General features: G+C 40.6%; 1 protein-coding gene across 1 annotated transcript in view; it reads right to left on the reverse strand.

Annotated features, from left to right (window-relative positions):
* trpm1a (transient receptor potential cation channel, subfamily M, member 1a) overlaps positions 1 to 13,107 on the reverse strand; it is a 115,492-nt gene that overhangs the window by 56,581 nt on the left and 45,804 nt on the right. Inside the window, exon 5 of the mRNA XM_051920380.1 lies at positions 8,158 to 8,282. Within this exon, the coding sequence (XP_051776340.1) occupies positions 8,158 to 8,282 (125 nt within the window). The remainder of the gene's footprint in view (positions 1 to 8,157; positions 8,283 to 13,107) is intronic.

Consider the following 13,107-nt stretch of genomic DNA (forward strand, 5'->3'; position numbering starts at 1 on the left):
GAAATTATGAAATAATTGTATCTAACGTTTCATGTTTCGCTTATTGAAGCCACGTCCTGTTTGAAATGGCAGAAGAGCAGAATTGTCTTGATCAGTGAGTCACATTTTTTGTTCAATCAAGGGCTAACGCAGGCTGAAATATGTTTATGCCTTAGCTTAGAAAATAATAACGTTAGTGTCCGTCATTTAAGAAGACGGTTAGCAAGGCTTCAGCTGTATAGGCATCGTAATCTAAGCGAGCCTGATGCCAGGAGCAAAGGTTAAGTTTTGTTTTCTCGAGATCGTGATAAAATTATTCCGTTATCTCAAGAAAAAAAATTTCGTTTTTTCGACATCTCGATAAAATTACTTTGTTATCTCGAGGAGACAACTTAAAAAAATAAGGATATTGCACGTCCTCTCTCGGCTTCCGTAGAAAATAATAACGTTAGTGTCCGTCATTTAAGAAGACGGTTAGCAAGGCTTCAGCTGTATAGGCATCGTAATCTAAGCGAGCCTGATGCCAGGAGCAAAGGTTAAGTTTTGTTTTCTCGAGATCGTGATAAAATTATTCCGTTATCTCAAGAAAAAAAATTTCGTTTTTTCGACATCTCGATAAAATTACTTTGTTATCTCGAGGAGACAACTTAAAAAAATAAGGATATTGCACGTCCTCTCTTGGCTTCCGTAGAAAATAATAACGTTAGTGTCCGTCATTTAAGAAGATGGTTAGCGAGACTTCAGCAGTATAGGCGTCGCAATCTAAGCGAGCCTGGTGCCAGGAGCAAAGGTTAAGTTTAGTATTCTTGACATCTCGAAAAAATGACTCTGTTATCTCGAGGAGACAATTTAAAAAGTAACGATATTGCACGTCCTCTCTCGGCTTCCGTAATAGAGTTTTTGATTCCTGAATGTGATTAGTTGACCAGCTGACATGGAAGAGAGTAAAACAGAAAACTCCTAAGATTGGTTCAATAGCAGAAAAATAAACTTCTGGAGGGTCACGGTTGTAAGACAGAAGCAAGCAAATAAAACAGTTAAGTCTGATGGTAGTCAGTTTTTGTATCATAGAAGTCAGAATGACTTAGGCCAGCTGGTCACCCACCCTCCACTGGAAATGAAAGAAAAGAAATGTTTAGTGTGCTTTCAGATGGCTCTGCTCTCAAGGAAGGGGACAAGGTGCTGACATCTCCACCTGTCTTGGTTCAGTGTTGATATCTGGATGAAATGCTGCCCATCTGTAGAAGCAAAACCTTCTGCTTCAAATGCCCAAAAAATAAGTTAAGTCTTAGGGTGTGAAATGAACACCAGTACTTAGCTGAAAAAACACAGTGCAACACAACAGATGGTTTTAGCAATGGACTGTAGGGAGTGAATACAGTAGGCAGACAACTCTTGAGTAAGTAAACACTGTTACTGACCTGTCTGGAAAAAAAAAATGAAACATATTTTTTCATATTTCATGAAGCTCACTGGATCTCTGATCTGTTTGAGTGGAAAATTATCTAGACACTGAAGAGAATATTGTTGAAAACACAAGCCAAGGTCATAAACAGGAATCGACAAAAGGACAAACCAGAGGAGAATTATGGACAGTAGTCAGAACCCGATTTTAAAAAACTTTCCATGCAGATGCCTGAACAAAGCTGCTCAGACAATTGCAGTTGCTTATAATGAGCAACAGGCAGACAAAAACAGACATATTCCAGAAATTCAACAACTTGTGATCAGGTTATGTTAGCATGTCATTGTGAGAACAAGCAGTCTGACAGGCAGCTAACACTAATTGGGATTAGCAGCTGCTGATTGGTTGAGAGCTGGCCCACCTCAGAGAACGACAAAGGCTACAGCCACACAGGATCAGGACAGGCTATGTGTGGAGAAAACGGGATGCAGCCAGTGCTACCTGGTTGTGTTCAGTAGCTGCCAAACAAAAACCATAGCCAGGACAGGATGAAGCAGGGAATGTTTGACCTTCAGTGCTTTGCTGGTGAGGAGCTTAATAAAAACAAAAAATAAAGCAGGATGCCACTTAGCTGGTTCAAACGAAATGGAGTTTTTCCAGTACAAAACAACGGCTCCACAGAGGCTGGATGTTGCTGCTTTGTACCAAGTAAAATGTACAACCAGTACTGACAAACTGAGCAGCTAGAACTGCATGGATCAGAAGATAAATTGTGAATGAAAATACTAAAGCAAAAGGTTGTTAACTGGCAATTTCAAAATAAACCATTGTCAAAAAACTCTAAATCAAATCAAGAAATCACACATTTGTCAAAGCCACAAACACAATTCACAAAACTCTCTTTTAAATATCCGCAGTCTCAGATGAGCATAGACCCATTGCGCCCACCACCAACTTGGGTTAAGTCCTAACAATAAAAATGGCAAAATGGTGTGACCTGTAAACAGAACAAAATGGCATTGTGGTAAAATAGAAAATAATTTAATAATAAAACGTAGACAAAACTAAAGACGTAATAAAATAATCACACAGAATGGGTCTGATTTTCGAACCCCCCAAAAATAATAAAAAAAATCCCAAGAAAATGTATTAAACGCATAATAAATACTTAACAATGTCTAAACCATAAATTCTTAAAAAAAAGAACACAAAACACACAAGATAGCTGCTACAAGATAAAGGCAGGCAGATATAAAGGAACAAAAAATTAAACAAAAGCCAAATAGTTAAGACATGGAACTCCTGCTCAACCCAGGGTTCCAGTCACTGTCATAATAAGCAGAACAAAAACAATTTTTCTTTGTTTTTTTTCTGTTTTTTAATATAACACCCAGAATATCACCTGTAAGTGTACATATGTGCATTTGTGGTACCAAATGGCTGTGAAATCTGTGCAGATCATATCGACACATGAAGCAATAAATGCAAACAGGTCAGGACAGGTTGGGGAGCATGCACTGATACAGCACGATGCTGCACCCACCACATGACGAAACAGCTAGGGATCCAGGTTGGCAACCCCCCAAGCACACACACACGGTCCAGTCCCACCCACTGGAAATGACCATCTATCTGCCGCTGTCAGGTGTTACGTGGGTATCCCCTTGGCCTGGTCCTGCCAATGAGAATCCTGTGAGTGGGATCACCCTCGGGGAATCGCGCCACATGGCTGTAGTGCTGTAACTGACGCTTCCTCACAGTGCAGGTAATGTGACTCATTTGGGACTCCATGAGCAACCGGTCATTCAATGCAAAGTCAAGCCAGCGGTACCCAAGGATACTCCGAAGAGACCCAGTACTGAAGGAGTCCATTCTGCTCTCCGTGGGAGTACCTCTGCTGCAGCCACCAACAGGAAGGCTGCTCGTATTATGAAGGAAATGAGGGAAAGCCCACGGGAGCCTCATCCCCAGAAGAGTCAAAACTGCTGGAGAGCTAATGGGGAGGTGCATGGAACTGGGCATGGGTCTTGCCTCTCTGGCATGATGATCATCTTAATCGTAAATCCAGACAAACAAAATAAAAATAAATAAACAAGTTCCGATTCAAAGCACTAATAAAAGACAACAAAGGGTATCTTCTTTTGGCTGCTCCCGTTAGGGGTTGCCACAACAGATCATCTTCTTCCATATCTTCCTGTCCTCTGCATCTTCCTCGGTTACACCCATCACCTGCATGTCCTCTCTCACCACATCCCTAAACCTTCTCTTACACTTTCCTCTTTTCCTGTTACCTGGCAGCTTTATCCTTAACATCCTTCTCCCAATATACCCAGCATCTCTCCTCTGCACATGTCCAAACCAACACAATCTCGCCTCTCTGACTTTGTCTCCCAACTGTCCAACCTGAGTTGACCCACTAATGTACTAATTTCTAATTCTGACCATCCTCGTCACACCCAATGCAAATCTTAGCATCTTTAACTCGCCACCTCCAGCTCTGTCTTCTGCTTTCTGGTCAGTGCCACCGTCTCCAACCCATATAACATAGCTGGTCTCACTACCGTCCTGTAGACCTTCCCTTTCACTCTTGCTGATACCCGTCTGTCACAAATTACTCCTGACACTCTTCTCCACCCATTCCACCCTGCCTGCACTCTCTTTTTCAATTCTCTTCTAAAATCCCCGTTATTCTGTACTGTTGATCCCAAGTATTCAAACTCCTCCACCTTCACCAACTCTACTTCTTGCATCCTCACCATTCCACTGACATCCCTCTCATTCACACACATGTAATTCTGTCTTGTTCCTACTGACCTTCATTCCTCTCCTCTCTAGAGCATATCTCCACCTATCCAGGGTCTCCTCAATCTGCTCCCTACTATCGCTACAGATCACAATGTCATCAGCAAACATCAAAGTCCACGGGGACTTCTGTCTAATCTCATCTGTCAACATGTCTTCCTATCGCAGACCTCACTACTGTCACACTTCCCTCGTACATATCCTGTACAAGTCTTACATACTCCTCTGCCACTCCCAGCTTCCTCTCAAGGCACCATGTCATATGCTTTCTTGAGGTCCACAAAGACTCAATGCAACTCCTTCTGGCCTTCCCTAAACTTCTTCATCAATACCCTCAGACAAACATTGCATCTGTGGTGCTCTTTCTTGGTATGAAACCATACTGCTGCTCACTAATCATCACCTCACTTCTTAATCTAGCTTCCACTACTCTTTCCCATAACTTCATGCTGTGGCTCATCAATTTTATTCCCCTGTAGTTACTACAGTCCTGCACATCCCCCTTATTCTTAAATATCGGCACCAGCACACTTCTTCTCCACTCCTCAGGCATCCTCTCACTTTCCAAGATTCCATTAAACAATCTGGTTAAAAACTCCACTGTCATCTCTCCTAAACAGCTCCATGCTTCCACAGGTATGTCATCTGGACCAATGGCCTTTCCATTCTTCATCCTCTTCATAGCTGTCCTTACTTCCTCCTTGCTAATCCGTTGCACTTCCTGATTCACTATCTCCACATCATCCAACCTCTTCTCTCTCTCTCATTCTCTTCATTCATCAGCCTCTCAAAGTATTCTTTCCATCTGCTCAACACACCCTCCTCGCTTGTACGTTTCCATCTTTATCCTTTATTATCCTAACCTGCAGCACGTCTTTAAAAAAAAAAAAAGACAACAAAGGGTACGCTTATGGTTAATGTTGAAAATATGCATGTGCGTCCCTCCATTTTGGAATTTTCATAGGTACTGTATATCTTTGTGTATTTACACCTATATTTTACATTGTCATTTCAGCAACATTTTGTTTTACTATGCTTTCGTGTTTTGTATTTTGGGTATTTGAACACTGTTCTTACAGCTATTTTTGTTTATTTTAAATGTGGTTTTCCTCCTGAATATGTTTCAGTCTGCTCCTATAAACATTAATCCATCTCCTTGCTTAAATGAACTCAAGTACAACTTTGAATCCTGACAACAGAAGAGCCAGGCCACCTGCAGTAACTGTTCTACAGCTAATGGTTTCACTTCTTTGTAGTATTGGGCCCATTTTAAATTTTTTATAAATTGACTAAACAATGGAATATATTTTCATAATGATGTATCATGTCAGGATCACTTGAGATGCCACAGGCGTGTTCACGGTCTTTGACCTGAGCATAACAAAGTGGCTCTTGTTCAGTGTTTCTTCCTCTTTCATACCCTTTTTCATAATTTTTGTTTTTGCTGATATTCATTCCACATGTGCAGAGAAGAGAAAGGGAACAAGGCAGAGGAAGCAGAAACATAAATGTCAATACTCAATATTTAACCCATGAGGGTACACAATTGTTTTTTCTGCTTTTTTAATTTAGCTTGAGGGTTCTGTTCTGACTGGCCTCTAGTATGTGTGGCCACAACTATCAGAGGGATGGTCCAGAAGTCATGGAATAACCACCTCCCACCGCAAGCACAAGTGTCCAGCGTTAAGAAAGGAGAGAAGCTGCTAGTCACAGACAGATAGGGGTGGGATACATTTTGGGAAAGAAAATAATCATGATCAAGGGGTCACATAGTTATTTATGGGTATGGTAGTTGTTGTGTGTGAAGTGTTTTAGTGGTCCATGTACATTATATAGAAATATATAGAATTATATTAGAAACATCATGAAGAGACTGCTGAAATGGTTAAGTAAAGAGACAGGAATGTTCAAATCAGTGGTCTCCAACTCCAATAGTCCTGGAGGGCCACAGTGGCTGCAGGTTTTCATTCTAACCCTCAGCTTAATTGGTGACCAGTTTTTGCTGCTAATTAACTAGTTTTCCTTTCATTTTAATTTACTTGTTTATTATGATTTGTTTCCCTGAATTTTTTCATCGTTCTACTGAATTGCTTAATTTCTTTCTTTAAATGGAACCCAAACAAATATAAAATGTGAAGTGAGTGAGCCAACAGAAGACCAACTAAGTCAGGGCTTCAAACACCAACCAGTTGCTTAATTTGGGCGCCAAGTCTTGTTGTTAATTAAACCCGTTCTTTAATTCCATGGCTTGTTGCTGCTCACATTGTGCAATAGCAGACATTTCCGAAATTGTTGATTTCCTCTTTTCTAACGACACTTTAAAATTGTTTGGGGAACCGAGCAGATCAGCATTCCTGAGACCTTCACCTTTCTTTATTTTCAGATATTGTATGATGGACACAATTTACTGGTCATGTTTTGGCTTATTTTGTCTCTCATTATTGTTTGGGTACTAATTAAGGAAAAAGAAACAATTAAGGGGTCTGAGACTTCAAGTGAAGTCAATTAAATATTAATTAAAATTAAGTTAATTAGCAGCAAAATCAGGACTGAAGTTGGGGACCCCTGTTTCTAGGTGATGGTTTAAGAAATTGGCTGATATCATGTACTCAGTAAGACTTGGTAGTTGTCTTACACACAAAACTCCAATAAAGAGTAACAGCTGAACGCAACAGATATTGAGAGGGACAAGCTTGTAGTAGAATGAGACTTTTATTTGGAAATGTAAGTCAAAAAAACAAAAAGTAAATGTCAGATGAAATGTAAGCTATTAATTCCGTACATTTATGCATACTCTGCATTCCATAAATATGGGTCTCTGTCTTTGCTCTGTGATCATCTTTTGACACATCTGCTTTACGTACTCTCCCTTAACACAGTGTTTTTCAACTAGTGTGCCGCAGCACAGTGGCGCACCGTGAGAGACTGTGGAGATAATAGTGTAGCTCACTTGGGTCTGCACATGAGAGGGGTGGCCAAGATCTGTCTGGGGAGGAATGGTCTACCAGGACAAGCTGGCATTAAAAGCAGCTCTGTGATCGTTATGTTGCAGACAAAGCACTTCAAGCACTTCAGGTGCGACTCCAGGCTGCTAGAGTCCATCCGCTTGGGTGTATGGCTGCCAGCAAGTCTCCCAGGGCCAGTGGGCATATGAGTTGCCACTGTGGCAGAGAGTGGCGGGCAAAAGGGGAAAGCAGCTTGGAGATGCCACCAAAGTGCTCACTAAATGCCATGTCTGCAAACACTGATCTCTGAGCTTCTCTGGTTGTCCCCACTTCAGTCAGTTGAGCGCATGTATCTTATATATAAACTTCTAAGCATGGAAGTGTGTGTGTCTGTCTGGTCTGGAAGTGAGAGTTGGAGTCGGGGTAAGGGCTCCACCTCTGAGGAAACAGAAAACTCGCTTTGCTGCTAATAACACAAGTGATGCCATCACGTCAGCAAAATGCAACCTCCGAAGAAAGACAAAGTTGCTTAGCCGCTAACATTGGCAAAACGGTATTCCATTTACTTTTCCTCCCGCCGATAATGCACAAGCGAGGCGAGCACTTCGGCAAAATGAATCCTCCTAGGAGAGAGACGCCCAGAGTAGTTCCTTTCAATTACCTGATATCTCTACATTTCAATTTTTTTTCTGACGATTTCAATAGTTTCTAGGACCCCGGCTTTTTACAGCATGGGTTTACACAGCTAGTCAGGTATAATTTGTTTGTGGACAGAAAGATAGTGGTGTGCCTTGGGATGATTTTGGTTACAAAGAGTGTGTCACTACAGAAGAAAAGGTTGTGAAATATTGCATTAACAGACTGCTGTAACAAGTTGCATCCTCTTCATGAAGAGAAATTAAAAACGTGTGAACAAGTTATCTCCTGTATGATTTCTGACTCTAAGAGATCCTAGGGGAACAAACTTCTTTCTTTAATAATTTCCAATTTTTTCCACAATTTCCATTTGCTTGTACTTGTACTCACATCTCTTCCAATCAGATCTTCCCGGTTCTCTACAATTCCCCAAGGTGCAATTCCTATGGCACAGATCTTTCCTCGTGATTTAGACGAGTGGTCTTTCAAGGCATCTCCAACATGACGGATGACCCCTGAGTAGTAAATGGGAGAAAAAAAAGAAGTTTGGCAGTGCAAGCGACAGTCTAGGCAAGATTACAAAGTCCCTTCTTTGTCCTTTGTCCGTTTCTATTAGGAAGAATCAATACACTTTATGAAAGAGTGACCTAATGACCAATGGTTTCACTGAAGAAGGTAAAAACACTGCGCACCATTGAGCCAACAATGTTCTGAGTCTATCTTGGTAGAGAAGACTTTGTATTTCTTCAGCTTACATGTGCAGTATGTTTAATATGCTAAAATTTTAGGAGTTTTACAAATATGGATAGAATTCACTTTCTTGTCATTCAAACCATACAACAAGGAGTGCACAGCTGAAGAAAATTGTGTTTCTCCAGGCTCAATGTACAAACACAAACATGGAGACAAGTGCACATTATACAACAACAGATAGACATAATAGACGGCATCAACAGGCAGAATAAATGTATAATCCAAAAGACACATTGTTGAACAGTTGTAAAGATAACATAATGCACAGACATAACAGCATTTTAGGAGATTCCGAATATATGTGTTCAGACATATTGGAATTGAACGGTCCCAATAGGTCAGCATGTTGTTTGTTGTTAGAGGGAGCTGAGAAGTCTGATGGGCTGTGGGAAGAAACTCCTACCAAGTCTGGCAGTTTTGCACTACATACTGTGGTAGCCTTTGCCAGAGGGCAAACAGTCTATGCGTTGGGTGGGTGGGCTCTCAGACAATCTTTGTGGTTCTCCTAAGCCAGAGTGACAAGTACAGATCTTGTATAGACAGAGGGTGGTTCCGATGATTTCCTCTGCCATTCTCACCACTCTCTGGAAGAACATCTGATCCAAAACAGTGCAACTGCCATACCAGTCTGTGAGGCTGTTGGTCAAAATGCTCTCTATAGAGTTTCTGTAGAATGTTGTGAGGACAAGAGGGGAGAGGTTTACTCTCCTTATCCATCCCAGAAAGTGACCATAGTAAACCAAGAAGAGGAAACTGTAACAGAGAGAATAAAATAAACCACACAGTCTCCTGCTGCATTTGAGCAGCATAAATGAATGTATCTCCTTTAACTATAACCGTAACTTTTACTTTCATATGTTCTCCTAGATGTCAATCTCACAGCTCTGAATGCATTTGTAACCCACACTGCTAGCTGCTTCTGAACTCTCATGCTCTATACTACTCTCTACAGACAGAATTGGCTTTTCACTCAACAGAGGCTGAAAATGAATACTGAAAAGAAGTGGTGAGGCGACCTTTTTGCTGTTATGCATCTAAAATTTGGAATAATACTGTAGAACAATTCAAAAAACTGCTAAAAACCCATTATTTTAAAATGGCTTTTTCATAGCTACATTTTAGTTTCATCCCTTTTAGTCTATATGGGCATTGAATTATCGTTTTCTTGGGTTCTGCAATTCCCTACTAATCTGTACTTTTCTCTGCTGTCTTTTCTGAGTCTTCTCTGGTGGTGATTGGTGCCACCACCACCTGATCAAGGCACCATGCTGCCCCCTGCGTTTTTGTATTGAATGGCGGGTGTCCCAGATGTCCACATGACCATCATCATCAAATTCTTCCGTGTGATGCCTGAAAACAATGAGTACTGACTTAGACCATCTATGTTAGGTAGAATGTCAGTCTTTTGGCCTTAGTACCCCTGCAGATTTTGTTTTTTCCTCTGCCTAACTGGAGTTTTTATTGTTTTTTCTGTCCTCCCTGCCATTCAACCTTACCTTTTTCTTTGTTGCATACTGTATAATATTATTGGCAATCTTGTTTATGTTTTATATATTAACTTCCTTTTCAATTCATCTTGTAAAGCACTTTGAACTACGTTGTTTGTATGAAAATATGCTATAAAAATAAATCTTATTATTAAATTATTATTATTGGCTAATTGCCTCATAGCCCCTGTCCAGGACAAGCTCAATTAATGTGAAACCTGCTGAAAGTAAAAAATCATTTATTCTAAACATTTTCATATATTGTGATTCATCTCAGATGAATACTGTTTCAAAGTGATGTGTGTCAGACCTCTAACTAATCTTGTTGAATATGCAGTCTGCTCTTCTTTTGGCCTTTTGTCGGACTCATGAATTGCATTTCTGTTAACTGAACAGAGGACCTCCTCGGTACTGCTAGCACGAAATCTCCACTAATGATTCACCTTCACTTTATGTTACTCTCATTTTCCTCCAGAGTAACAAGGCCACACAACACTGAGATGGGAATCAGAAGATCTGGAGAGTCTGCTGCCGACTAACTGTGCATAAACACTGCAACAAGCGCCACTTTTCAACTGTTAACATGTTAACCGTGGCATATTGGCAGAAGTTGGTGTGCACCATTAGTGCTTTCAAGCAAATTGGCATGCATTCATGAATTTCCAAACCCCCGTTATTCAATTCATGTTATCTTATTGCGCTGATGAACACTCTGGACCCTCAATTGAATGTTAAAGTATTGTTGTGCGTGAATCTCAAAGGGAGGGCCCCCTTCTTCGCTCCTTGACTGAATGTTAAAGTATTTTTCTATTGAATACATTGATTCAAAAAGGTGAGTACTGGCACTTTGTGTACAGTATACAGTTAGGTCCATAAATATTTGGACAGAGACAACTTTATAATTTTGGTTCTGTATATTAACACAATGAATTTTAAATGAAACAACTCCGATGCAGTTGAAGTGCAGACTTTCAGCTTTAATTCAGTGGGGTGAACAAAACGATTCCATAAAAATGTGAGGCAACTAAAGCATTTTTTAACACAATCCCTTCATTTCAGGGACTCAAAAGTAATTGGACAATTGACTCAAAGGCTATTTCATGGGCAGGTGTGTCCAAGTCCATCGTTATGTCATTATCAATTAAGCAGATAAAAGGCCTGGAGTTGATTTGAGGTGTGGTGCTTGCATGTGGAAGATTTTGCTGTGAACAGACAACATGCGGTCAAAGGAGCTCTCCATGAAGGTGAAAGAAGCCATCCTTAAGCTGCGAAAACAGAAAAAACCGATCTGAGAAATTGCTACAATATTACGAGTGGCAAAATCTACAGTTTGGTACATCCTGAGAAAGAAAGCAAGCACTGGTGAACTCAGCAATGCAAAAAGACCTGGACGTCCACAGAAGATAACAGTGGTGGATGATCGCAGAATTATTTCCATGGTGAAGAGAAACCTCTTCACAACAGCCAACCAAGTGAACAACACTCTCCAGGGGGTCGGCGTATTGATATCCAAGTCTACCATAAAGAGAAGAAGACTGCATGAAAGTAAATACAGAGGGTGCACTGCAAGGTGCAAGCCACTCATAAGCCTCAAGAATAGAAAGGCTAGATTGGACTTTGCTAAAGAACATCTAAAAAAAGCCAGCACAGTTCTGGAAAAACATTCTTTGGACAGATGAAACCAAGATCAACCTCTACCAGAATGATGGCAAGAAAAAAAGTACGGAGAAGGCGTGGAACAGCTCATTATCCAAAGCATAGCACATCATCTGTAAAACACGGTGGAGACAGTGTGATGGCTTGGGTGTGTATGGCTGCCAGTGGCACTGGGACACTAGTGTTTATTGATGATGTGACACAGGACAGAAGCAGCCGAATGAATTCTGAGGTGTTCAGAGACATACTGTCTGCTCAAATCCAGCTAAATGCAATCAAATTGATTGGGCGGCGTTTCATGATACAGATGGACAATAACCCAAAACATACAGCCAAAGCAACCCAGGAGTTTATTAAAGCAAAGAAGTGGAAAATTCTTGAATGGCCAAGTCAGTCGTTACCTGATCGTAACCCAACTGAGCAGGCATTTCACTTGTTGAAGACTAAACTTCAGACAGAAAGGCCCACAAACAAACAGCAACTGAAAGCCGCTGCAGTAAAGGCCTGGCAGAGCATTTAAAAGAAGAGGAAACCCAGCATCTGGTGATGTCCATGAGTTCAACACTTCAGGCTGCCATTGCTACCAAAGGGTTTTCAACCAAGTATTAGAAATGAACATTTTATTTCCAGTTATTTAATTTGTCCAATTACTTTTGAGCCCCTGAAATGAAGGGATTGTGTTAAAAAATGCTTTAGTTGCCTCACATTTTTTTGGAATCGTTTTGTTCACCCACTGAATTAAAGCTGAAAGTCTGCACTTCAACTGCATCTGAGTTGTTTCATTTAAAATTCATTGTGGTAATGTACAGAACCAAAATTAGAAAAAAGTTGTCGCTGTCCAAATATTTATGGACCTAACTGTATCTACTTCAGGCACTAGTGGAGAGGCCATCTTAATATTATTTATCTTCAGGTTGCCCTGAGGAAGTGCATGTCTTAACAACACCAACACTGTGACAATTCTTTCAGACTTTACTCAGTTATTGTACATATTCAATTGACAACAAATCTACTGCTATTCTTGATCACCTTAAAATCGAGGTTACATGCAATTATTTCTTGGTCACCAACAAGAGTTGTTCGTTTATATTGGTGCCCTTCTGTTTGCCTTCCTGGAACGTCATCTCCTTTGACAAAGTAGCTTGTGATGCTACAGAAAATTGCCTAGTTCACAGACTCATTAAAGCATCCTTTAATGGCGCCACAGTTGGACAAAACCTGAGAGTAAACTGGTATATTCATCACTCTTGCTACAAACACTAAGTGGCCACACCTAGAAATTCAGGTTGCTTGTAAAAACTATGTTGTGGTGTAAGAAGCTTGGTACTTTGGATCTAAGAGGCAGTTGCTCTTTCTTATTTTATTTTTAGACATTATCCATACACCAGTGATAGACTCTTAAGGAGAGTGTATGGCTTACTTCTAAATCTAATCTTCTGATCGC

The sequence above is a fragment of the Erpetoichthys calabaricus genome, chromosome 17 (genome assembly GCF_900747795.2).
Source record: "Erpetoichthys calabaricus chromosome 17, fErpCal1.3, whole genome shotgun sequence".
NCBI classification, from domain to species: domain Eukaryota; kingdom Metazoa; phylum Chordata; class Cladistia; order Polypteriformes; family Polypteridae; genus Erpetoichthys; species Erpetoichthys calabaricus.